Here is a 23,838-nt window from a genome sequence, read left to right on the forward strand (position 1 = left end):
GCGAGTTTAATGGTAGGAGTGGGTGCTTTATTTTTATCTTTATCCATCTTCCTACCATTCCCTTGTGTTCTTCCTGATCTCCCTGCTAGACAACGTTATGGTCTGACACTTCTGCAGAGATCTGACATCACCACTCTTAGTTGTTCTGACCATTATTTTACATTATGGGACTCTGCTCAGCAAGCCGCGGTCTAGGCGGAATAATTACCATTGTACAAGGATTCCTTAATGTGAAAGTATGAACAGATGCATAGAGTTTACGTATAGTATTGTAGGAAACTGAATAGGCTGTCCTAGTTGCTGTGTATAGTTGCTTCTCACCCAGCTTTCCAAAGGACAGACATTTTCAAATTGGGGGTCATCAGAGACTCCTCTCCAGTTGCGTCTCCTCTCTGGCAGAGAATTGGGTCCCTTTGCCAACAGGATTATTTGCCTGCAATGGAAATGTTTTTTTCTTCCCTATCAGTATGTCTTTGTAGAATGGGAGGAAATCCATGCAAACATGGGAAGAACATACAAACTCCTTGCAGATGTTGTTCCTGAGGGAATTCGAACCCAGGACTCCAGCTCTGCAAGGCTGCAGTGCTAACCACTGAGCCACCGTGTTGTTCCCACCACCATCCATATATCTGACTAGACTGCCTGATCAGGAGATATGCATATGGGTATGCTTGCCCAAATGGTAAGCGATGGACCCACCGTATATACGCAAGTATAATCCGAATTTTTCAGCACAATTTTTGTGCTGAAAAAGCCCCCCTCGGCTTATACTCGAGTCAAACAAAAAAAAAAAAAATTCATTTTTTTTTTTTTTTTTTGGGGGGGGGGGGTCTATGACCAGCTGCAATAGTAATGTATAGCATCTCCCATAAAATAGTGGGGAAAAAGAAAAGCTTTAAAAAAAAGTAAAGTAAATAAAAGTTGTAATTCCCTCCTTTCCCTAGAATACATATAAAAGTAGAAGATGGCTGTGACACACAAACACATTAGGTGTCCCGGTGTCTGACAGTACCCGGTCTACCGAATATAGGGGATCTGCAGTGCTCCTGCTCCGTCGGGAAGGGGTTAATAGGAGCACTGCAGATACCCTATATTCAGCCAGGCTGAATTCCAAGTGGGGGTGGGGGAACTGTCCTCAAGCTGAGGGAAGGGGCAGACAGTCAACCAAAACACCCCCTCCCCTTCCCCAGCAACTACTGCGCCCAAAAACTCTGACCATTTTAATTTTTAAAATTTTCCAGTAGCTGCTGCATTTCCCCCCTCGGCTTATACTCGAGTCAATAAGTTTTCCCAGTTTTTTGAGGTAAAATTGGGGGCCTCGGCTTATATTCGGGTCGGCTTATACTCGAGTATATACGATAATTTGGCTATTCGTGCCATAGTTTTGACCAAGAGCTTGCAGCTTCACCTCCCTCCTCTCCCCTCCTTCCTGTCAATTATTTACTATTTTATGCTAGAAGGATTTGTTTTGAGGTGGTTTCTGAACACTTATTGAGAACCTTCAAGCAGTGGGAGCAGAAGTACTGCTGAAAAATGAGCCTGCAGCTTCACCTCCCTCCTCTCCTCTCCTTCCTGTCTATTTACTATTCTAAGCTTCATATTTTCAGACTTATTGCTCCTCTAGACAGAAGACAATGATACACTAGTAAATGAGTCCCTGCGCCCCCGTATCATGTTTGGGGCCCTATTCTCAGGAAATGAGATAATTACAGTTTACTCACAGCGAGTTCTTGTGATTGTCTCTGAGCGGCCGTTCGCGGCGTTCTTGGAAGTGAGCGACGTTATATTAATTGCCGTTATTAGGAGCTGTATTTACGCTGTCATTGAGCATTTCCGTAACGATTAGTCGTCAATGTTGATAAATGTTATTAATAAGTTTTCCTGATGGCTGCTGGCAGCCGCTCGCCCATCTGTCTTCTGAGACTTGAAATTGCTAGCAGATGGCGTAACGTGTCAAGCCTTGTGCCAAATGGAGTCAAGTCTGGTTTGCACTTTATTATTTCGTCGGCAGATATTGGTAGATGAGATCACTTACTTTTTGTTTCACTTTTTATCTGTTTTAAAGTCACTGTATCGCTGCACAGCTGAGGGTTTGCTACAGTTGTCAGGTCTAGATAATCCTATGTGACCTATACGTAAAGGGGATATCTTCTGGCTGCCCCATATCTACCTTCTGCCCATTCCTGCCCTTGTTTCGTCCGCCTGGCATTGATGCAGGGGATAGGCCATCAACATCATTGTCCTGGAAAGCCCTTTATGTGAACGGGACAAGGTGTAGTACCAGACACAGCCACAATTCTATGTAGAGCGCTGTGCTCTACACTGGGGACTGCTATTTAGCCAATTTGTTGTATTTCATTGAAACTAATAGGGGAAAAAAGCAGCCCATTCATTTCAATGGGGAGCGCTCGTATGCCGGCTCCCATTGAAATGAATGGGATCTGCTTTGTATGCGCTGATTCTGAACGTGTTTTGCGTTCAGAATCAGCTCAGCATATACTTAGTGTGAATGCACCCTTAGACTGCCTCCTTAGTGAATCTTAAAATATCTCCTCTTTCATATGGCACCAGAACTAAGTTTCTATGATTTCTAATGCCCCAGATACAGCCATTTGACATCTCTGACTACAATACAGACCAGTATTAAAGTTCTAGAAAATTCCTTTAAGGAAATGTCAATATATCAAGTTTTTTCTTTCTTTTATAGATTGGGACAGGGAGAAGTTACTAGAAGCCTGGATGTGCAGTCCGGAGAATTGCTGCCAACGCTCGGGCGTCCAGATGCCAACCCCTCCACCCAGCGGGTACAATGCCTGGGACACATTACCTTCTCCTCGTACGCCACGTACCACTCGTTCATCAGTCACGTCCCCAGATGAGATCAGTCTGTCTCCCGGGGACATTGACACGGCTCTGGTCAGTTTCACTTCATTGATAAAGGGGGGTTGGGCAGGTGTCGCCATCGCCATTTTATTCCATCTTGTGTAAACATCATGTCATGTAAACAATACCCGAAGTGTATACACTCCCCAGAACAGACCCCCTAAACCTATTCCTATTCCGAATCCCTAAACAGATCCCTACATGTATTCAGATCACAAAACGGACCAATAAAATCAGACCCCTATCCAGATCCCTACAGTTATTCATCACACTTAGATCTGCGATAATTTGCTTAGTGATATACATTATATGGACTACCCTATATACTACAAGGACTGTCCTATCCATAGTACGTGGGTGCCGTGCGCCATATGCCTTATAGTACTGTAATATTATTAGGAGAAATAAAAATAATCAAAAATTCCTTTAATCCAACATTTAAAGGGATTCCACCATTAATGGAATTTTTTTTTTTTTTGTAGTCATCACATCGGAATAGCCTTAAGAAAGTCTATTCGTCTCCTACCTTTATCAGTCGCCTCCAGTCCACCGTTCGGTAGAAATACCGGTTTTTACCAGTATGCAAATGAGTTCTCTCGCAGCATTGGGGGCGGGCCCCAGTGCTTAAACAGCAGTAGGGGCGTCCCCAATGCTGCAAGAGAACTCTCTCCAGCGACGCCTCCATCTTTAGCTGCAACCGCCTCTTCTTTCGTCGTCTTCCGTCTCGGTCCAAACTCTGACGCCTGCGCAGTCGGCTCTGCCATTGAAACACAAGCAGAACTGAGTGCGTGTGCTGGCCGTCTGGCATCTTTGGGAGGCCGCTCTTGCGCACATGCGCAGTACACTCCTGTTCTCCGTAGAACTACAGGAGAGAGCAACCTCCCAAAAATGGCCGCCAGCCGGCATGCGCACTCAGATCTGCTTGTGTCTCACTGGCAGAGCTGACTGCGCAGGCGTCTGAGTTAGGACCGAGACGAAAGAGGCAGTTGTAGCTGAAGATGGAGGCGTCGCTGGAGAGAGTTCTCTGGCGGCATTGGGGACACCCCCACTGCTGTTGGAGTGCTGGGGCCCGCCCCCAATGCTGCGAGAGAACTCATTTGCATACCGGTAAAAACTGGCATTTCTACCGAATGGCGGACCGGAGGCGACTGATAAAGGTAGGAGACGAGTAGCCTTTCTTAAGGCTATTCCGGCGTGGTAACTACAGAAAAAAAAAAAAAAAAAAACAACTTAATGGTAGAATCCCTTTAATAGTCTGGAATATTTGACAATCTCTCCAATTACCAGCACAGAACCCCGTAGTGGGCAGAATTTAGTAAACTTACTAAAATGAAGTATCACTATTGCCCATAACAACCAATCACAGACTCCAGAACATTTGCCTGTGAGGCGCTCTACCCTCATCAATAATAATGGACGCCTTCAGGAAATGGGGATGTTCATCTTCACGTCTTTGACTTGCAGCCAGAATGTGAACGCGTCGAAGCGTTAAGTCATCAGTTTGGCTATTGGGGCTGTATGAGAAGTGGCTCATGGAGGTAGAAAGATGGAGGACTCTGTAATGCACTAATAATACGTGAGAGTCTACCAGAGACACCTCGCCACGAAGATGTATGGCCTCCTCACCGCCCACCGTCATGCCAGCCTCATTGGGACTTCATAGTGTTCGTAGAGCTGGAAAGAAGGGGTGTACAAGATTAGAAAAACAAAAACAGCGCCACACCTGTTCATAGGTTATGTCCGGTATTGCGGGTCCTATCCAGTCAATAGAATAGCTGCAATATTAGACACATTTTTCTTTTGTGCCCAGTATTTTTTTTTTTTTTTTTTGCCTAATTCTCCTCCATGTTTTCCCGTAGTGTGGTATCTGTATGTGCAGCATCTCGGTGTTCGAAGATCCTGTGGAGATCCCGTGTGGGCATGAATTTTGCAGGGCATGCTGGGAGTCGTGAGTATAATATTATTATGGATTATGGTGCTCCATGAGAAAAGCCGGATTCTTCCAGACCTCTACATTTATAAGACCCTAGATCAGATATATACCAGACCAGAAATACAGACCCCTAAAGAAATATAATCCTCTGACCAGACCCTATGCCAGATCTCCCTCTCCTGTCACAGACCTCAGACCAGACCCTTCACTGTTTATAGGCCCGAAGCCAGGCCCTCCCCTGCTTTCAGACCCCAATCTAGACCCTCTCCTGTCTACAGACCCCGGCCTAGACCCTCTCCTGTCTACAGACCCCGGCCTAGACCCTCTCCTGTCTACAGACCCCGGCCTAGACCCTCTCCTGTCTACAGACCCCGGCCTAGACCCTCTCCTGTCTACAGACCCCGGCCTAGACCCTCTCCTGTCTACAGACCCCGGCCTAGACCCTCTCCTGTCTACAGACCCCGGCCTAGACCCTCTCCTGTCTACAGACCCCGGCCTAGACCCTCTCCTGTCTACAGACCCCGGCCTAGACCCTCTCCTGTCTACAGACCCCGGCCTAGACCCTCTCCTGTCTACAGACCCCGGCCTAGACCCTCTCCTGTCTACAGACCCCGGCCTAGACCCTCTCCTGTCTACAGACCCCGGCCTAGACCCTCTCCTGTCTACAGACCCCGGCCTAGACCCTCTCCTGTCTACAGACCCCGGCCTAGACCCTCTCCTGTCTACAGACCCCGGCCTAGACCCTCTCCTGTCTACAGACCCCGGCCTAGACCCTCTCCTGTCTACAGACCCCGGCCTAGACCCTCTCCTGTCTACAGACCCCGGCCTAGACCCTCTCCTGTCTACAGACCCCGGCCTAGACCCTCTCCTGTCTACAGACCCCGGCCTAGACCCTCTCCTGTCTACAGACCCCGGCCTAGACCCTCTCCTGTCTACAGACCCCGGCCTAGACCCTCTCCTGTCTACAGACCCCGGCCTAGACCCTCTCCTGTCTACAGACCCCGGCCTAGACCCTCTCCTGTCTACAGACCCCGGCCTAGACCCTCTCCTGTCTACAGACCCCGGCCTAGACCCTCTCCTGTCTACAGACCCCGGCCTAGACCCTCTCCTGTCTACAGACCCCGGCCTAGACCCTCTCCTGTCTACAGACCCCGGCCTAGACCCTCTCCTGTCTACAGACCCCGGCCTAGACCCTCTCCTGTCTACAGACCCCGGCCTAGACCCTCTCCTGTCTACAGACCCCGGCCTAGACCCTCTCCTGTCTACAGACCCCGGCCTAGACCCTCTCCTGTCTACAGACCCCGGCCTAGACCCTCTCCTGTCTACAGACCCCGGCCTAGACCCTCTCCTGTCTACAGACCCCGGCCTAGACCCTCTCCTGTCTACAGACCCCGGCCTAGACCCTCTCCTGTCTACAGACCCCGGCCTAGACCCTCTCCTGTCTACAGACCCCGGCCTAGACCCTCTCCTGTCTACAGACCCCGGCCTAGACCCTCTCCTGTCTACAGACCCCGGCCTAGACCCTCTCCTGTCTACAGACCCCGGCCTAGACCCTCTCCTGTCTACAGACCCCGGCCTAGACCCTCTCCTGTCTACAGACCCCGGCCTAGACCCTCTCCTGTCTACAGACCCCGGCCTAGACCCTCTCCTGTCTACAGACCCCGGCCTAGACCCTCTCCTGTCTACAGACCCCGGCCTAGACCCTCTCCTGTCTACAGACCCCGGCCTAGACCCTCTCCTGTCTACAGACCCCGGCCTAGACCCTCTCCTGTCTACAGACCCCGGCCTAGACCCTCTCCTGTCTACAGACCCCGGCCTAGACCCTCTCCTGTCTACAGACCCCGGCCTAGACCCTCTCCTGTCTACAGACCCCGGCCTAGACCCTCTCCTGTCTACAGACCCCGGCCTAGACCCTCTCCTGTCTACAGACCCCGGCCTAGACCCTCTCCTGTCTACAGACCCCGGCCTAGACCCTCTCCTGTCTACAGACCCCGGCCTAGACCCTCTCCTGTCTACAGACCCCGGCCTAGACCCTCTCCTGTCTACAGACCCCGGCCTAGACCCTCTCCTGTCTACAGACCCCGGCCTAGACCCTCTCCTGTCTACAGACCCCGGCCTAGACCCTCTCCTGTCTACAGACCCCGGCCTAGACCCTCTCCTGTCTACAGACCCCGGCCTAGACCCTCTCCTGTCTACAGACCCCGGCCTAGACCCTCTCCTGTCTACAGACCCCGGCCTAGACCCTCTCCTGTCTACAGACCCCGGCCTAGACCCTCTCCTGTCTACAGACCCCGGCCTAGACCCTCTCCTGTCTACAGACCCCGGCCTAGACCCTCTCCTGTCTACAGACCCCGGCCTAGACCCTCTCCTGTCTACAGACCCCGGCCTAGACCCTCTCCTGTCTACAGACCCCGGCCTAGACCCTCTCCTGTCTACAGACCCCGGCCTAGACCCTCTCCTGTCTACAGACCCCGGCCTAGACCCTCTATTGCTTTTTCCACATGTCAGGGGGCCTGAAGCCTAAAAACTCTTTATTGCAACTTTATTTAAAATGACATTTTCATTCCAAAAATCTATCCGTGTCATTCAGAGAGGTCAGAAATCCTAAAATTCTGACCCCTCCCCAGGGAATTATGTCTGTGCCATGCAGAAATAAAATGCATTTTAGGGCTAAATGGAATATTTAATGAGAGAAGGAATAAAGGTAATGAATCTGCCGAGTGTTTGGTGCTTGTGTATCGGGATGAGGAACTTTCCTATTACTTTTGTGCACCGTGTTCATCTTAAAGTGGTTAGATATGGTTACCAGAGTGGGGTGTCTCCTTTACCACCCTCACCGCTTCAATGGGATTAAACTGCAGTACCCTGCTCCGCCACAACTGTGTGACAGCGCGCTCACAAGCACGACAGGCCCTTCAAACCCCGGTTGAGGGTGTCAAGTCATACCCCCATCCATCTGATATCTGATTGATAGACAATCATGAGTGTGAACCCAAGACTCCTCTTTAAGCTTAACCAGTTGCCAACCGCCTGTTGACTATAGATGTCCATTCTGTATTGTCCCATATTTACAGGACAGTAGATAAGTGTCTGATCGCTGGGGCTGTGGACACCGACATGTAACGGAGAGGATAAAATAAAATAATCCAAAAATAACCTGAAACTAAAGTCCTATATGTCACTAACAGAAAAAAAAATTAAAAATCAGTTTTTCCACTGTTCTGACCGACTGCGCTGGGCAAATCTGAATTTAGCCTAACCTGTTCACTTGTACGGTGAAACTCCATTTCGGTTCGGTTTTGTAAGATCCCCGCTTGCTGTCAGTGACGGGAAACATCAGCTGATGGCGGTTCCATCTTTGCCTATTTGAAAGCCGGCTACACACACACGTCAACAACAGATTTTTAGCTCCCCTTACCTAAAATATACTGACGTGAAATTCCCCCTTTAGAGCAGCCGCGCCGCACGAGGCAGATGGACCAGGTGTAGCCTGCAGTGACGCGCTATAGCTGTTCACATACGTGGAGACTTTATATATATTTTTCCATCCAGTGTCTTTGAGAAATGACATCTGTCACGTACGTCAACAGGGAAGTCACCGAAGCGACGTGTAAACCGGAGCTGGCTTAGTGAGAATAACAAATGTGACAATTCCCTGTGCAGGATTTCGGGCTAAGCAGCTGTTCACATTGTGATTAGATCTATAGAAAAGGTGGGGGTTCCTTTTACATATGGCTCCTCCATATGGGGTGTCTCGCACAAACTGTATGCTTTCTGCAGTTTCATACACTGTTATTGACCATTGACATCCACGAGGCTCTGTATTGCCCCCTAGAAACAATGGCGGTCACAGAACGTACCCCATTAAAGGGATCAGGCAGGATTACATAAGCATAGATGCGTGTTTTTCCTAGAAACACCACCACACTTATCCATGGGTCTTGTCTGCTCCATTCCAAGTAAGGCTGCAATACCGAACATTACCTGTGGACAGCTGTGGCGCTGTTTCCTAATCTGTTTGGAAAACATGGCTTCTTTAAAATGAAAAAGTTTTTGGAGGAATACGTACAAAAATATATAGCTGTGAAGTAAAACCGCGAAGGGTCTACTGTGGTAAGCCAGAGCTTGGGACCTGGTCATTACCACCTATTCTAAAATGATGGTTTAGCCTAATATTATTGTATGATACCACTTTATAGGATGTGATTTTAAGACCAAGGTTTTGTTTTTAGGTTTCTGAACCTTAAAATCCAGGAGGGGGAGGCGCACAACATCTTTTGTCCAGCCTATGACTGTTTTCAGCTGGTTCCTGTGGAGGTCATAGAAAGCGTGGTGTCTAAGGAGATGGATAAGCGCTACCTGCAGTTTGACATAAAGGTGGGCACCTCTCTAAGTAGTTGGATATTCATATGGGATTGTGACCGAAGTGCCAAAGAAGTTCATGTAGGGTTAAAGGGTGTCCAATAACATCCATGTTGTATCACGTGGCACACATTAACATCCATGTTGTATTAGAAGGTGCCCATAAATGAAGGTGGCAACACATAGCGCCTATTGAAGTCCATCTGGTATCACATGGCACCCTTTGAAATCTCGGTGCCCATTAAAATGAATGTAGAATCACGTGAATACAGTTGAAATCCATGTAGGGTTAAAGCCTGTACGTTAACATCCATGTAGTATCACATGGCACCCATTAAAGGGATCCGATCATTAAAACTCAATTTTAATATACTGTTCGGTATAAGTAATCTCACAGCACTGGGGGCGGGTCCCAGTGTTCAAACAGCACTGGGGGCGGGTCCCAGTGTTCAAACAGCACTGGGGGCGGGTCCCAGTGTTCAAACAGCACTGGGGGCGGGTCCCAGTGTTCAAACAGCACTGGGGGCGGGTCCCAGTGTTCAAACAGCACTGGGGGCGGGTCCCAGTGTTCAAACAGCACTAGGGGTGTCCCCAATGCTGCGAGAGAACTCTCCAGCACCTCCTCTATCTTCAGGAACATCCTCTTCGCGCGTCTTCCTCCGGCGCTGGCTTCAAACTTCTAGGGCAAAGCCGACTGCGCATGACCGCCGGCCACAAGAAAATGGCCGCTTACATCCTTGTAGTATTAGAAGGTGCCCATTAAAATAAAGGTAGCATCACATGGTTCCTATTGAAATCCATGTAGTATGACATTGGGCCCATTGAAATCCATCTAGTGTCACGTGGCACCCTTAGGAAACCTAGGTAGTGCCAGAGGTTCCCATTAAAATGAATGTAGCATCACGTAATGTCCATTGAAATATTTTTAGTATCACATGAATCCAATTGAGTACAATGTTATCCCATCACCCATTGAAAACCATGCAGTGTTAGGTGCTGCCCATTGAAATTAATATAAGTGCACATGGCACTCATTGAGCTCTATATAGCATTACATTGTGCTCATTGACATCCGTGTAGATTTGGAAGGTGCCCACACTGCAGTATGGGGTGCACTTATTTCTTTCTTTGTCTCCCGTCCGTCACATTTTGATTTCTTGTGGTTTTTCAGGCATTTGTAGAAAACAACACTGCGATCCGATGGTGCCCGACGCCGGCCTGTGAGAGGGCAGTGAGGCTGAAGAAGCAGGGAAGCAATACATCGGGTTCAGACTCCCTGAACTTTCCTCTGCTGCGGGCTCCAGCTGTGGACTGTGGGAAGGGACATCTGTTCTGCTGGTGGGTGCCGCGTACTGGTTGCGGGATGATTTGTGGGTTTTATCGGTACATAGGACTTGCTGTCGATGAGGACGACTAAACGCCATAATACTGCCATTCTTTACAGCAATCGCTACAGGGCGTATTATTTTTGGTACAGTTTTGGGAACACCAATGCAGGGCCTAATAAGAACCTGTACGGCCTATAATAGCAACCTATTGGCACCGTGCTAACACAAGTCCGATGACGAAACAAGGCCCCTCTTTCTGTTTGACCAATTAAAAAATTTGTGTTTGCTATGGACTACGGCCTCTTAGATCCCCAGGATCAAAGTCCTCTCCGATCCTGGTCACTGCCGCAAGGTATCAGACGTAATATACGCTGAAGTGAACACCGCTCCTTTACCCGCACACTACCCCAGCCACACATGGAAAATTTAACTACATGAGGCCAAGTGAAAAAAAAACTTTTTTTTTTTTTTTTTTTTTTTTTTTGATGCTTTCCATGCAAAATGATCACCTAAACTCTTATGCATAAAGCCTGAGCAGGGCTGGCTCCAAGTTTTTATGGGCCCTTGGGCGACAGAGCCTCAGTGGGCCCCCTTGTAAAGGAGGCGGGGGAGTCGAGACACTGTGCGTCGCAGATGAAGCGAGTGATGTCACGCAGGAGTGTGGTGTCACCAACGCCATGCCTCCCAATTTTTAACGAGTAGAAAGAGGGGCAAAATGTGCGGCATGCACTGCGGCAAATTTGGCTCCACCCACTTTTATGTTGACTCCGCCCATTCTCATTCATTTATCATGTGCTCCCACACAGTATAATCCTCCTACAGTCACCCGTAAATTATATGCCCCCCCTCCATCTCTCCCCAAGTTTCATATACACCCTTCCTCTGCCCCCAGTTTCATGTCCCGCCCTCCACCTCTGTCCCCAGTTTCATCACGTTCTCCCCCTTCATCTGCCCAGTTTCATGTCCCCCGTATCTGCCCCAGTTTCATGCTGTTCCACCCCCCCATCTTCCCCAGTGTCATGCCGTCCCCCCCCCCCTTCATTTGCCCCCCAGTTTCATTGGGCCCCCTCCATCTCCGTCCCCAGTTTCTTGCCGTTCTCTCCCCACCCCCCCATCTGCCCCAGTGTCATGCCGTTACCCCCCTCCCCTTCATCTTCCCCAGTGTCATGCCGTTCCCCCCCCCTCCCCTTCATTTGCCCCCCCCCCCCAGTTTCATGGGCCCCCTTCATTATGTTCCACCTTTAATATTTAATACAAAACAAACACTTACACTCACCTTCCATCGCTCCCCCACCGTTCCTCTCTCCGCTCTCTCACTCCATTCACATAGGCAATTAACACAGGAGCTGTGAGCTCAGCTCCTGCTTTAAAGCTGCGGCCTGGCTTGCGTGTGTAGACGCGATGTGATGACGTCATCGCGCCTACACACCCAAGTCGGGCCGCGGCTTTAAAGCAGGAGCTGAGCTCACAGCTCCTGCTTTAATCGCCTATGTATTCAGCTCATTGGTGTCCGTCGGAGGCTCTGCGGGCCCCGGCACTTGCCCGACTATGCCGTGCGCTGACGCCGGCCCTGAGCCTGAGGCTGCACTACTGAAAGATAAACCCATGACAGCATGTAGTCATCAGTCACCAGGATGGTATCTCATAATTTCCATGACAGCAGGACTCCAGACAACAATCAGGAATCATAATTTTTCAGTAGTGCGGCCTCAGGCTTCAGGCCTGTAATTTGAAGTCCTCCTATCTGAGACTAGAAGTAAGATATCAAAAGCATTTTCTGCTTGGAAATGTTACTCTAAAGTGAAAATTTCCTTTAAATTCAGTGGAAGGAGATGGGGCTTGGGAACCAGTTGTAGATAAAATACCAGAAATATTGGATCGCAGCGTTTTATGACTCGCTGTTGAGTTCTAACCCCGATTTCCTGATGTGACCCCGTCAGGACATCATGTATAAGCGCACGCTGACAGATTCTTCCCTTCGCGATGAAGCTTTGAGTCGTTTCCAGTTCTCAGCAGTAAGAAACGCGCGGCGTATTCTGCATTATATAACCCAGTGTGAGGTAAAACTTTGCTTTTATGGCCGGCGCCTGGTTACCGGCGGGAGGCGAGTTCCTTTCTTACAGTTCTGTCGGCTCCTGCATCATTTATAAAGCGGACGAAATCTGAGACGTGACACAACAGACGCTGCGAGGAACCCTATCAATACCTCAAGACACGCGTCGGGTGGCCCCTGAGACATCTTGGGATACTACAAGAGCTTGTTACCTCATAAATGCCTTCAGGTTTAGCCCATGAGGACATTTTTTTTAGGGTCTGGGGGCGCTTAGGTTGTGAAATGGGGTGTACGTTTTTGTTTTTTTTTCCTTTTGTGGGTGTCCTCTACGGAGCGCGACGGATTCTGTAACAAAAAACACTATGAATAATTCATCATGGAGACAATTGAGGAAGAGACGGAGCGGGAAAGTAACCGGAATAGTGAAGCAATTATTTTAGTGCACTGAACCAAGTATAGAAGTGTTCATCCTGAGCCTCCTGGTTCACAGAGAGATTGCCTGAACTTCACGAACATACTGTAGAACATGATCAGAAACCTAAGTGTTGTGAACTACAACTCCCAGCGTGTGAACGTGCTCTGCTGTTCTTGCAACTCCCATAGAAGTGACTAGAGCATGCTGGGAGTTGTAGTCTTACAGCAGCTGGAGTTCTGACGCTCGCTACTGACCCCTGCAGTAGATGATGGGGGTGGATAATTCTTGCAAATAAAGCTGCAGAATTGCCAATTCTTGTTAAACTGTAGGATAATAATAATGGGTCTCTCTCTTACAGGGAATGTCTAGGTGAGGCCCATGAACCGTGTGATTGCCAAACATGGAAGAACTGGCTCCAGAAGGTGTCTGAAATGAAGCCCGAAGAGCGTGAGTATGATATGACAGAGCTATTGTCCACCTCGGCACACGCAGCTCGCTGTTAACCCATACCGCCATTCAGCACGATTCTGTAATGAGCCGAGGTGGATTCAGGTCACCGGAAAATGATCCAACTAGAATCGGATCCGGTCATGCGGGACGGCTACTGAATGAGCTGATCGAGGCGGGCACTTAATGGTTACTTAGACATCAGTAACATGGCGGCTTCCAGGGTGACGCCCTGTAGATATGCGCAGGATACAGCAACTCTTTAACCGTTTCATAGTCACTGCTCTATTCTGATACAGGGGCAGATAGATGTACTCGCTTTGCGCCCAGTCCAGGGTGACTCAGGGAGTTTATAATCATCCGATTTTTACTGTGTTAAAAAAATCAAAGTTGCGGTGTAAAGTATGTAAAGTATCACTGATCATAGCTGCGACCCATTGTGATAACTTATCACTAGAATATGCCGTCACATCCTTTAAAAAATGGGGTCCTACTGCTGGGGACCCCACAATCCTAAGAATGAAGGTACTTCAGGTCTAGTTTACTGCTGCAGCGCCATCTACAGTTCAGTGAACCACAGATGAAGCTGCAGTGTAAAGCATGGAGCGGGAACAGAATGGAAGTCTGAACCACTGAGAAGACTAGGTGTAGATGGGCTGCGGTTATGTTATCCAAACTATACGGCAGATCCACAGACTGTCACGACCATTAATATTGTGTTCTCTGCTTTCTTGTCTAGTGGTCGGAGTGAGCGAAGCTTTCGAGGACGCTGCTAACTGTTTGTGGTTATTAACAAACTCTAAACCTTGCGCCAACTGCAAGTCTCCCATCCAGAAGAATGAAGGCTGTAACCATATGCAGTGTGCCAAGGTGAGGAGAACGGCCTGGCGGTGACTGGCAAGGGGTGGCGGTAATATTGAATTTCACCCATCCAATAAAAACAGTAGGCCTCATTTGTTTATAGCAGGGGTAGGGAACCTTTGGCTCTCCAGCTGCTGCGAAACTACAACTCCCAGCATGCTCCATTCACTTCCATGGGAGTTCCAAGAACAGCAGAGCAAGTATGCATGCTGGGAGTTGTAGTTTTGCAACAGCTGGAGAGCTGTACGTTCCCTACCCCTGGTTTATAGTCTCTAAAAGGAAGACTATCCTTGTCAGCCAATCGTAGCACTGCTTTCATTTATAACACTACGCCGATAAAATGAAAGCTGAGCTCTGATTGGTTATTATGAGCCTCAGGGCACGCTTGGTATTAGACTGTGCCGGATTCAGACACACTTGTAATGGCCTCAGTTGCCCAGTGACAAGAGACCCCATAGGGTGTCCCAGGCACCCTCATAGCAGTTGTGCATTGAATGTACCAACTTATTTGTTTGGAGTATAATAAATTTTGAAAAAAATGTTTTAATTTTTTTAATTATTTTTTTTATTTTTTTTAGTGCAAGTACGACTTCTGCTGGATTTGTTTGGAGGAGTGGAAAAAACACAGCTCGTCCACAGGGGGTTATTACCGCTGCACCCGCTACGAGGTCATAAATCAGGTGGAGGAGCAGTCTAAAGAAATGACAGTGGAGGTGGGGGTCACTTACTTTCTGAACCTTTATACTGCTTTTATAGATTACAGGGAGTGTCCTGCACCTTGTATTACATGATGTACAGCAGAGACCTCACCTGCTGCTGCTGCTGCTGCTCAAGAACGGTTTCAACCTGAGTTTCCAAAACTGCTTCACATTTCTTTCTAGCGGGTGCCAGGAGCCATTGTGGCCCAGTAGTAATTACACGGCCGGCTGCTCGGCCCTCTCCGCCTGCTCACATTACAATGCTGAGTCAAACCAGTAATCTAGTATTATGGTCGCAGGCCTATTATCAGCTGTACTCGGTGAGACAGACAATCTCTGTATACCCCTCTCTGCCAAATGTATAATGAGAGCTATAGATGAGATGTGCGTCCTGTGTCTACAGGGCCCCGATGGCGGAGAATCAGCCCTGTGAAAGGCTTCCCTGCAGATTCAGGCTGAGAAATCCAGGAAAGAAAAATAGAAACTGAATTTTTGGAAAACTGATTTGTGGAGCGCCAAATGTCACCTCTCCATGCATATTGTATTAAAGGGGGTCTCTGCTATGGACAATCCCTGCTTGATAGAAGGGTCAGATGAAAATAAGGAGATGACCATTTGTTTACCCCACCCGCACAGCCAGTGATCTGATGGGAAACCTGGCTGTGTTTTATAGAATACCAGTGATGGTGGTGAGGTTCAGTGCCACGATATCTAGTACAGTGACCATTGCTAGGTCTATAGGTCATTATACTTGTATGCCAGGTGCAGCATAATACTTCTGGTCACTGTGGAATGCAATGTCAAGTTAGCAGTAAGAATGTGGATTTTCTTCAGCACCCCCACAGGAGGAATTGGGTATTACATAAATTAATTGATATTGTGTGTAATGCAGGACAGGTTGAGTCCTCCAGAGTGAAACATGGCTTGCACACGGTGCATGTAATATGATGATATCAATCTATTATGTAAGTAATTAAGTCCAAATTTTTATATTTTAGGCGGAAAAGAAACACAAAAGATTCCAAGAATTGGACAGATTTATGCACTATTACACGAGATTTAAGAACCATGAACACAGCTACCAGGTACATGCACTTTACTCTTTAGTAAGGAAACCCCATTTCCCGCTTCTGGGACTGACCTACCCTGTGAGACCATTATATTACATTTCTTAGCTGTTTATTTGAAAGGACATCATGTCATAGTAACCGTTCTGGATTTACCTCTAAAGAGCCTGTTGGAACAAATCGTCCCGAAACCTATGACTCCGCCCATCATTTAGGCCACACCTACAGTCCTATTCGGCTTTAAGATTTACATTGCACCACTTCTAGCATATACAAATACCCGTGATATACGTAGAAGAATGCAATGTTCCCCTTATTCATATGGAAATTCCACCTTTACCACTCATGCTCGGGGGCCGCCATAGGCGAAGGTCTACAAGCAGGGTTGAGCGATCGTGTTCGGAAAAGATCGGATTCTTATTGGCGATCGAGAAAATTTCACGAAATAATCGGAATTCTGAACACGATCTTTTTATGTGGGATCGAGATCGGTGATCTTTTCTCACAATGCTTTGCTTAGCCTTCATACTGAGTATACGCTGTATACTCAGTGTGAAGGCTCCGCTGCAGTTCCATAGGAATGAATGGAAGCAGCCGGCACACAGCCTTAACCCCCTGCGCGCCGGCTGCCTCCATTCATTCGAATGGGAGGCTAAACTAAACATCTCTAGCATCTACTTACCTGCAGAGATGGCTGCTCCGATGCCCTCCTTCTTCTTCGCCTCGCTGCCCCGCCTCCCAGGTTAGTGTTTAAAGCGCTAGGTAGGCGGGGCGGGGATCTGTGATCTCTCCCCTCCCAGTACCCGCCCACACTCTCCTAACCTGGCAGGGAGGGGGCTGCGAAGGGAGAAGAGCAGCGTGGAGCGGCAGCGAGGCAAAGAAGAAGGAAGGCACCGGAGCAGCCATCTCTGGAGGTAAGTGGACACCAGGGGGGACTAAGTAGCCAGAGGATTAAAAAAAAAAAAATCCTCTGGCTACTTAGTGATTCACTACACAGCGTGGAGTCTAACAATGCTGTATAGTGAAGAGGATTGCTTTTAAAATCCGATCTCCGATTGATAAAAAAAAAATCCCATTGACTTGCATTGGGATCGGAATTGGGATAGAGATCGGGTTCGAATGAAAAATGATCGGAAATCAGATTTTAAAATCGATCCTGAAAAGTCAAGATCTGCTTAACCCCATCTACAAGTTTAACAATGTTTTGTGTCCTCTTATTTTCCAGCTAGAACAACGTCTTCTAAAAACGGCCAAAGAAAAGATGGAGCAGCTGAGCAGAGCTCTTAGTGAAGGTAAGAGTCATCATGTTTAGAGACTACCCCCCCCCCCCCCACCCCTGCACACAGTCATTCACGCGCTTCATTCGTTTCAATGGGAGTGGCGATATTGACAAGCGCTGCGCCTTGGATTTTTTTGACGCTCCCATTGAAGTGTGTGAGGGGGGGGGGGCACGTTCTGCTTCCACTGCTACACTTTGGACAGGGGTAAAACGTTCCTGTCCTTGGGAACAATGGGGAGTCTCAGCGGTCACACCACTATAGTTTGGTATTGTATCCCTCCTACCCAAATTTTTGTTCTATAATCCCTTGTAAGAATCCCCTCAATCTCTATAAGAAACTTTTATGGAGCAAGAGGCACTTTTTTTAATTTTTTTTTTTAATTTTATATGCACGGTTCTTCTTGGTTTAATTGGAGTCTTGTGTCACAATTAGTTTTTGGCAGCGACGTCTTATTACCCATAAGTGAATTGTGAAGTTAGGCAACGTTATCTGTGTATCTTACAAGAGTTACATGGCAGCCGCCTACCGGCCTGGGGCAAGACGAGATATGAGCAGCGATAGCACCAGCTTGACTTGGCACCAGACCTCGCCCATCTCTGTGAGGCTTCCTCTAATTAGTTTTTATTATGTGTCTTCGGTGCCAACTTGGCATCACGATTACGTTACAGTAGGAGATTATAACCTACAGCGGCCTATTGGGAATAATTCGAAGATAAAATGCTTGCATCTTTAGGTCTCCCGATCCCGTCGTAAATGTGAACAATGAGTTTGGTAGAAGAATCAGTGCTCAGATCGCTGTGGATCTGGCTGGTATACCAAAAAAACATCCCCTGTTCCTCTGTTTGCAATCAGAGACTAAAACCTCACCACTGTGTACTAGGCGGCAGATGGTCCTCTGCATACGTCTGTCCCTCTGCACATGGCATCCTTTAATATATGCATACGTTTCTTTGTCTAGCCAGGATGGTTTTTGCACTTGGCAGTATTCATTTAAATTCATGTATTCCTCATAAATTATGGAATTTCTGATTGGAAGCGACACCCTAAAGGCAACATTCCCATTGGATGCCTAAGTTTTAAATTCTAAAGCCTGTTACTATAAAATATGCAGTTTGCTGCATGGTCATTCAGAAGACAACACACATGCCACAGAATCTTGTCTATTGTCTTGACCAGCATTCCCCCTCCACCCCACCCTGATGAGTATTTAAGAATTGAAACTTGTTCGTACTGATTAAAGGGGTTTGGCAACTTTCTTCCAGAAAAAGTGATAAACCTGCCCCAAAATTTTGTCTAGTATTGCAGTTCTAGACCATGTAATTTGCCCTGCAGTACCACACCCAACCAGTGGACAGGTGGCGCTGTTTTTGGAGGAAAGTAGCCATTTTTTCCAATCCAATGTGAACTTGTGGGTCCAGTCCTATTTATTTTAGAGTAGCATGCTTCTGATCATGTAAAGCTACGTTCACATCTGCATCGGGGTCTGTCTGGCAGAGTCCATCTGAAATCGTGGACTGAAAAGTTCTTCAAGCCCAACTTCTTCATCCAGTGATATGATGCGAAAAATAATGGCTACTAGACATTGTAGTCAATGGGGTCCCTTGGGATCTATTGTCATCAGTCATTAGATGGATCCCTTCTAGTGTTAAATCCTACGACGGACCAGCAAAACCGATTAAACCTTGCAGATGTGAGCCTACTACATGGGGCAGCATGCCAAGATGGCGCTCTGCCTACCCCTGTCTGTAAGTATTGTGGCGTTTCCCAGTGCCAAGTGCAAAAATGACAGGTCTGCTTTTTTTCTGACTTCTCCTCCGCTCCGCATGCTCACACATTGGTCCGTCTGTCTGTCTTTCTAGCTGAGGGCGGCTGCCCAGACACCACATTCATTGAAGATGCTGTACAAGAGCTCCTCAAGACCAGGCGCATCCTCAAGTGTTCTTATCCCTATGGTTTCTTCCTGGAACCCAAAAGCACAAAAAAGGAAATTTTTGAGCTAATGCAGGTACTAAGCGATGAATCAAATGGTCTTAATAGCTGTAATTTACATAATCGCCTGTTTTTGTTGGTTTATGCGATTACCCAGAATTCTGCTGGAGCTTCTATGCTATTTAAAGAGGACCTTTCATGAAATCGGGCACATGCAGTTTTATATACTGCTGGAAAGCTGACAGTGCGCTGAATTCAGCGCACTATCGGCTTTCCCGATCTGTGCCCGGTGTAAAGCGCTATCGGTCCCGGTACCGTAGGGCTTTACAGTCAGAAAGGCGTTTCTGACACTTAGCCAGGAACGTCCTTCTGCCCCGTGGCGCCTATCGCGCTGTGCTGTGTGAGCGGGGAGGAACTCCCCCCTCCCATCCTGATAATACTCGTCTATGGACGAGCTGTGTGAGCAGAGGGAGGGGGCGTTCCTCCCCGCTCCACAGTACAGCGCGATGGGCGCTGCTGGGCAGAAGGGCGTCCCTGGCTAACTGTCAGAAACGCCCTTCTGACACTAAAGCGCTACGGTACTGGGACCGATAGCGCTTTACACCGGGCACAGATCGGGAAAGCCGATAGTGCGCTGAATTCAGCGCACTGTCAGCTTTCCAGCAGTATATAAAACTGCATGTGCCCGATTTCATGAAAGGTCGTCTTTAACCCCTTCCCGACATGCGCCGTAATACTACGGCACATGTCGGGTCTAATATGGCGACTGCCAGGGAGCCGGGCGGCCGCCATAGCCGCCGGGTGTCTACTGCTTTAAGCAGTAGACAACCGGCTCTAATGCCTCCGATCGGTCCCCGGACAAGGCTCCCAGGCTTGTCTGCAAATTGTCTCTTTTGCAGGCTGGTCTATGCAGCCTGCAAAAGAGAGGATGATTTTTTGCAATGCATTAGCATTGTAATGCATTGCATTAGTGATCAGACCCCCTGGGGTACAACACCCCCTAGGGGGTCTAATAAATGCAAAAAAATAAATAAAAAAAAAAGTAAAAAAAAGTATTAAGTTCAAATCATCCCCCTTTCCCTAGAACACATATAAAAGTAGTTAAAAACTGTGAAACACATACATGTTAGGTATCCCCGCGTCCGAAATCGCCCGCTCTACAAAGCTATATAAATATTTTTCCTGTTCAGTAAACGCCGTAGCGGGAAAAATAGTCAAAAGTGCCAAACCGCCGTTTTTTCACTGTTTTGATTCTGATAAAAATTTCAATAAAATGTGATCAAAGCAATAACATTTCCCGAAAATGGTAGAATTAAAAAGTACACCTGGCCCCGCAAAAAAGACGCCCTATGCATCCCTGTACACTTACATATAAAAAAAAGTTACGGCCGTCGGAATATGGCGACTTTTAGAAAAAAAATTTTTTAACACAGTTTTGGATTTTTTTTAAGGGGTCAAAATGTAAATAAAACCATATAAATTTGGTATCCCTGGAACCGTACCGAAACACAGAATACAGAGGACAGGTCATTTTGGTTGCACAGTGAACGCCGTAAAACCAAAGCCCGTAAGAAAGTCGCAGAAATGCATTTTTTTCTTCAAATCCACCCCATTCTGAATTTTTTTCCTGCTTCCCAGTACATTATATAGAATAACTATTGGTGGCATCATGAAGAAAAATTTGTCCCGCAAAAATTAAGACCTCATATGACTCTGGGAGCGGAGAAATAAAAAAGTTATGGGGTTTAGAAGGAGGGGAGTCAAAAACGAAAATCAAAAAATGCCATCGGCGGGAAAGGGTTAAGAGGAGGGGTCATAATAAAAGTTGCATTGTAAGCAAATTTTTGGGGTTTACAGCAGAATTATAAAATGGAAGATATCAAATAAAACCCATAATATTTCAATAGGAGTTATTAGAGCAATGCTCCTGTTCCTAGGTGTGACTGTTAAAAACTTATGGTGCCCCCTAGTGTTCATTTGATTCTCCACCTGATCTATCCAGTGCTGGTGGTCACACATGCTCAGTAGCTCTGTCCCATCAGCCGGATCCTATTGTACATGAGCAGCAGATCAATGCCTGCTATTGTACAGGGATGATGATATCCACATAGTAAGCGGTTTAGACTAATGTTGGCGACAAACACCATTTATATTTTCCCGCTTTAATGTAAAAATAAAATGCTAAAGTCCTTTATATTTGCTTTTTGCAGACTGATCTTGAAATGGTGACTGAAGATCTGGCGCAGAAGGTGAACAGGCCTTACTTGCGCACCCCCCGCCACAAGATCATTCGGGCAGCGTGTCTCGTACAGCAGAAACGTCAGGAGTTCCTTGCCTCGGTGGCACGTGGTGTGGCTCCTGCTGACTCTCCAGAAACAACAAGACGAAGGTAGCAGCATTATTTACTGACGTGTTACTGACAGGTGCTGCTGTACAGGGATCTGCAGATGTGGTGATGGCCACAAAGATACAGGGATACAGGACTGTGCAAATGTTTTTGCTGTAAAGTGAGAATGCTTTTAGAAACAGAAGGGTTAAAAAGTGAAGTGAATGAAGAAAAGAGAAATGTAAATCCCATCAATATCTGGTGTGATCTTTGCCCTTTGGAGGAGGAGGAGTCCTGGAAGTGATGATATGGCCCCACAATTATAGCCCTGATCTCCTCATCATCCAGTCTGTCTGGGATGACCTAGACAGACTGATTGGAGCAAGCGACATCCACAGAAGATCTGTGCTTAGTTCTCCAAGATGGCAGTGGGGGCAACCTCCCAGTTCTCACTTCTGCCCTGTTCTGTGGATAAGTGTCCATCAATGGACAACCCCTTTAAATTTGTATTGTTTTATGTTCTTCATAAGGAAAAAAAAAAATCTATAATAATGAGCGATCACGGTAGTGCAGACTGCGCTCTGTAAGTGATGCTAATGGCTTAGTCATTGTCTCCTTCTGCTCGATAGGCCGCGGAGCGCCGAGGGTTTCATTGCACACATTAATTACACCTCGGAGGCTTCTATATATAGCCCCGCCAGTCAGGAGGTCATCTCCACACTGACTGCCTTCCAAAAATAGCCCAAGTCACATTGTGCAGCAGCATCCTGGGCTTATCTGTATGCCGAGACCCCACAGAGATCAGCGTGGCGTCAAGTCAAGGGATTAGAAGACTAAGATAATAATGGGGGTCATTAATACGAACTGAAATCTTGATGAATAATCATTTGTTTATTAACAATATACATGTGCGGTCACATCCTACTGATAGTCCTACTATTATCATTCATGACATATTAAAGGGGGTCTCCGCTTTGGGCAGTCCCTACTCCCTAGGGTTCCTATAACAATACAGTGGTAATAAAGTATCCAGCAATCCGCTGTGATCGGTAAGGAAACCTTGTAGTAAGTGTTCATTATCCCTGCAGCGCCACCAAAGGAGAAAAAAGGTATTACACAGTGTCCATTCAAATCAATGTGTTGTCTGTGTAATGCAGGACAGGACGGGTCCTCCGGAGTCAGACGCTCTTTATAATGGCCCTGAGGGCCTCCTCTATTAGCTGTGAATTGTAGGTTTTGTGATTAATGGGAGTTCTGAAGTGGACAATCCCTTTCATTAAAAAGCTGTCAATGTTCACATAACTGGTAGGACAAAGGGCAGAAGGATTTCTCTACTCCCGACTATGACTAAGCACTATCAGTCCGTCATTTTAGGGATTGGTGAGGATCCCAGCAGTCAGAGCCCCAATGACCACATAGACCAAGTTCTGCAGATCCGTTTCCATTCACTTGAATGGGTCCTAAGCTGTAGTGACTCAGTTCAGCCACTACACAGAGAACAGCGCTGTCTGCTTCCTTCTCCTTTCTATCCTTTCTATCAGCTTCTGGGAAGAATTGATCTGTGGGGTTCCGGGTATAGGACCTCCAACAATCTCATAGTGATGACGTATCCTTAAGATAGACCCTCCTTTAGGATCTCTCCTTGGGATCGGTCATCAGTCTATTTACCCCTTTGTTTATAATGGGGAGCAGCAGAACCTTTTGGACGACATTTCATTGCAATCCGCGGTGGTCTGGTCATTTCTGTGGGTGTCCAGCACGTGCCGATAACTTTAGGGTAATCATCTGTGTCCCATATTATGGGCCTCATGGATTACACCCTTTATCTCCTACAGTAATACCCAATGATAGTTGCACGTTCTTCTCCCACTAATGACTTTCTTTCTGTTCCAGTTTCGCCGGAGGAACATGGGACTGGGAGTATTTAGGATTTGCCTCCCCAGAGGTAAGAGGATGTCTTGTTGTCAGGTTTGTGTATGCCAGTAAGGGCTCTTAGCCGGCCAGACACGGAGACTGAGGAATCGCTTGTGGTTGGTGAATGGTTGTTGTGATCATTATCGTTTCACGTGATGTTTTTACAGATTTAAAAGGGGTTAATGGGGTTGTCTGGTTTGGAAATCCCATTTTGATATCGTCTATTAGGGATTGTATACCTGAGCTTTATGTACGGTATTTTTCAGAAATCCATAGTGCAGGGGGAGATACTAAACGTTGTAATATGCTTTAAGTGCCTAGTAGAGATGAGCGAGTACTGTT

The 23,838-nt window shown here is 47.3% G+C and overlaps 1 protein-coding gene across 1 annotated transcript in view; it reads left to right on the plus strand.

The window, feature by feature from the left end:
• Positions 1-23,838, plus strand: part of ANKIB1 (ankyrin repeat and IBR domain containing 1) — a 66,971-nt gene that overhangs the window by 39,738 nt on the left and 3,395 nt on the right. Inside the window, exons 6-17 of the mRNA XM_075271656.1 lie at positions 2,708-2,916; positions 4,743-4,831; positions 9,049-9,193; positions 10,350-10,516; positions 13,333-13,421; positions 14,161-14,291; positions 14,861-14,995; positions 15,979-16,065; positions 17,273-17,339; positions 19,187-19,332; positions 21,467-21,645; positions 23,476-23,527. Coding sequence (XP_075127757.1) covers positions 2,708-2,916; positions 4,743-4,831; positions 9,049-9,193; positions 10,350-10,516; positions 13,333-13,421; positions 14,161-14,291; positions 14,861-14,995; positions 15,979-16,065; positions 17,273-17,339; positions 19,187-19,332; positions 21,467-21,645; positions 23,476-23,527 — 1,496 coding nt within the window. The remainder of the gene's footprint in view (positions 1-2,707; positions 2,917-4,742; positions 4,832-9,048; positions 9,194-10,349; positions 10,517-13,332; positions 13,422-14,160; positions 14,292-14,860; positions 14,996-15,978; positions 16,066-17,272; positions 17,340-19,186; positions 19,333-21,466; positions 21,646-23,475; positions 23,528-23,838) is intronic.

Source organism: Leptodactylus fuscus, chromosome 4 (genome assembly GCF_031893055.1).
Source record: "Leptodactylus fuscus isolate aLepFus1 chromosome 4, aLepFus1.hap2, whole genome shotgun sequence".
In the NCBI taxonomy this organism is placed as follows: Eukaryota; Metazoa; Chordata; class Amphibia; order Anura; family Leptodactylidae; genus Leptodactylus; species Leptodactylus fuscus.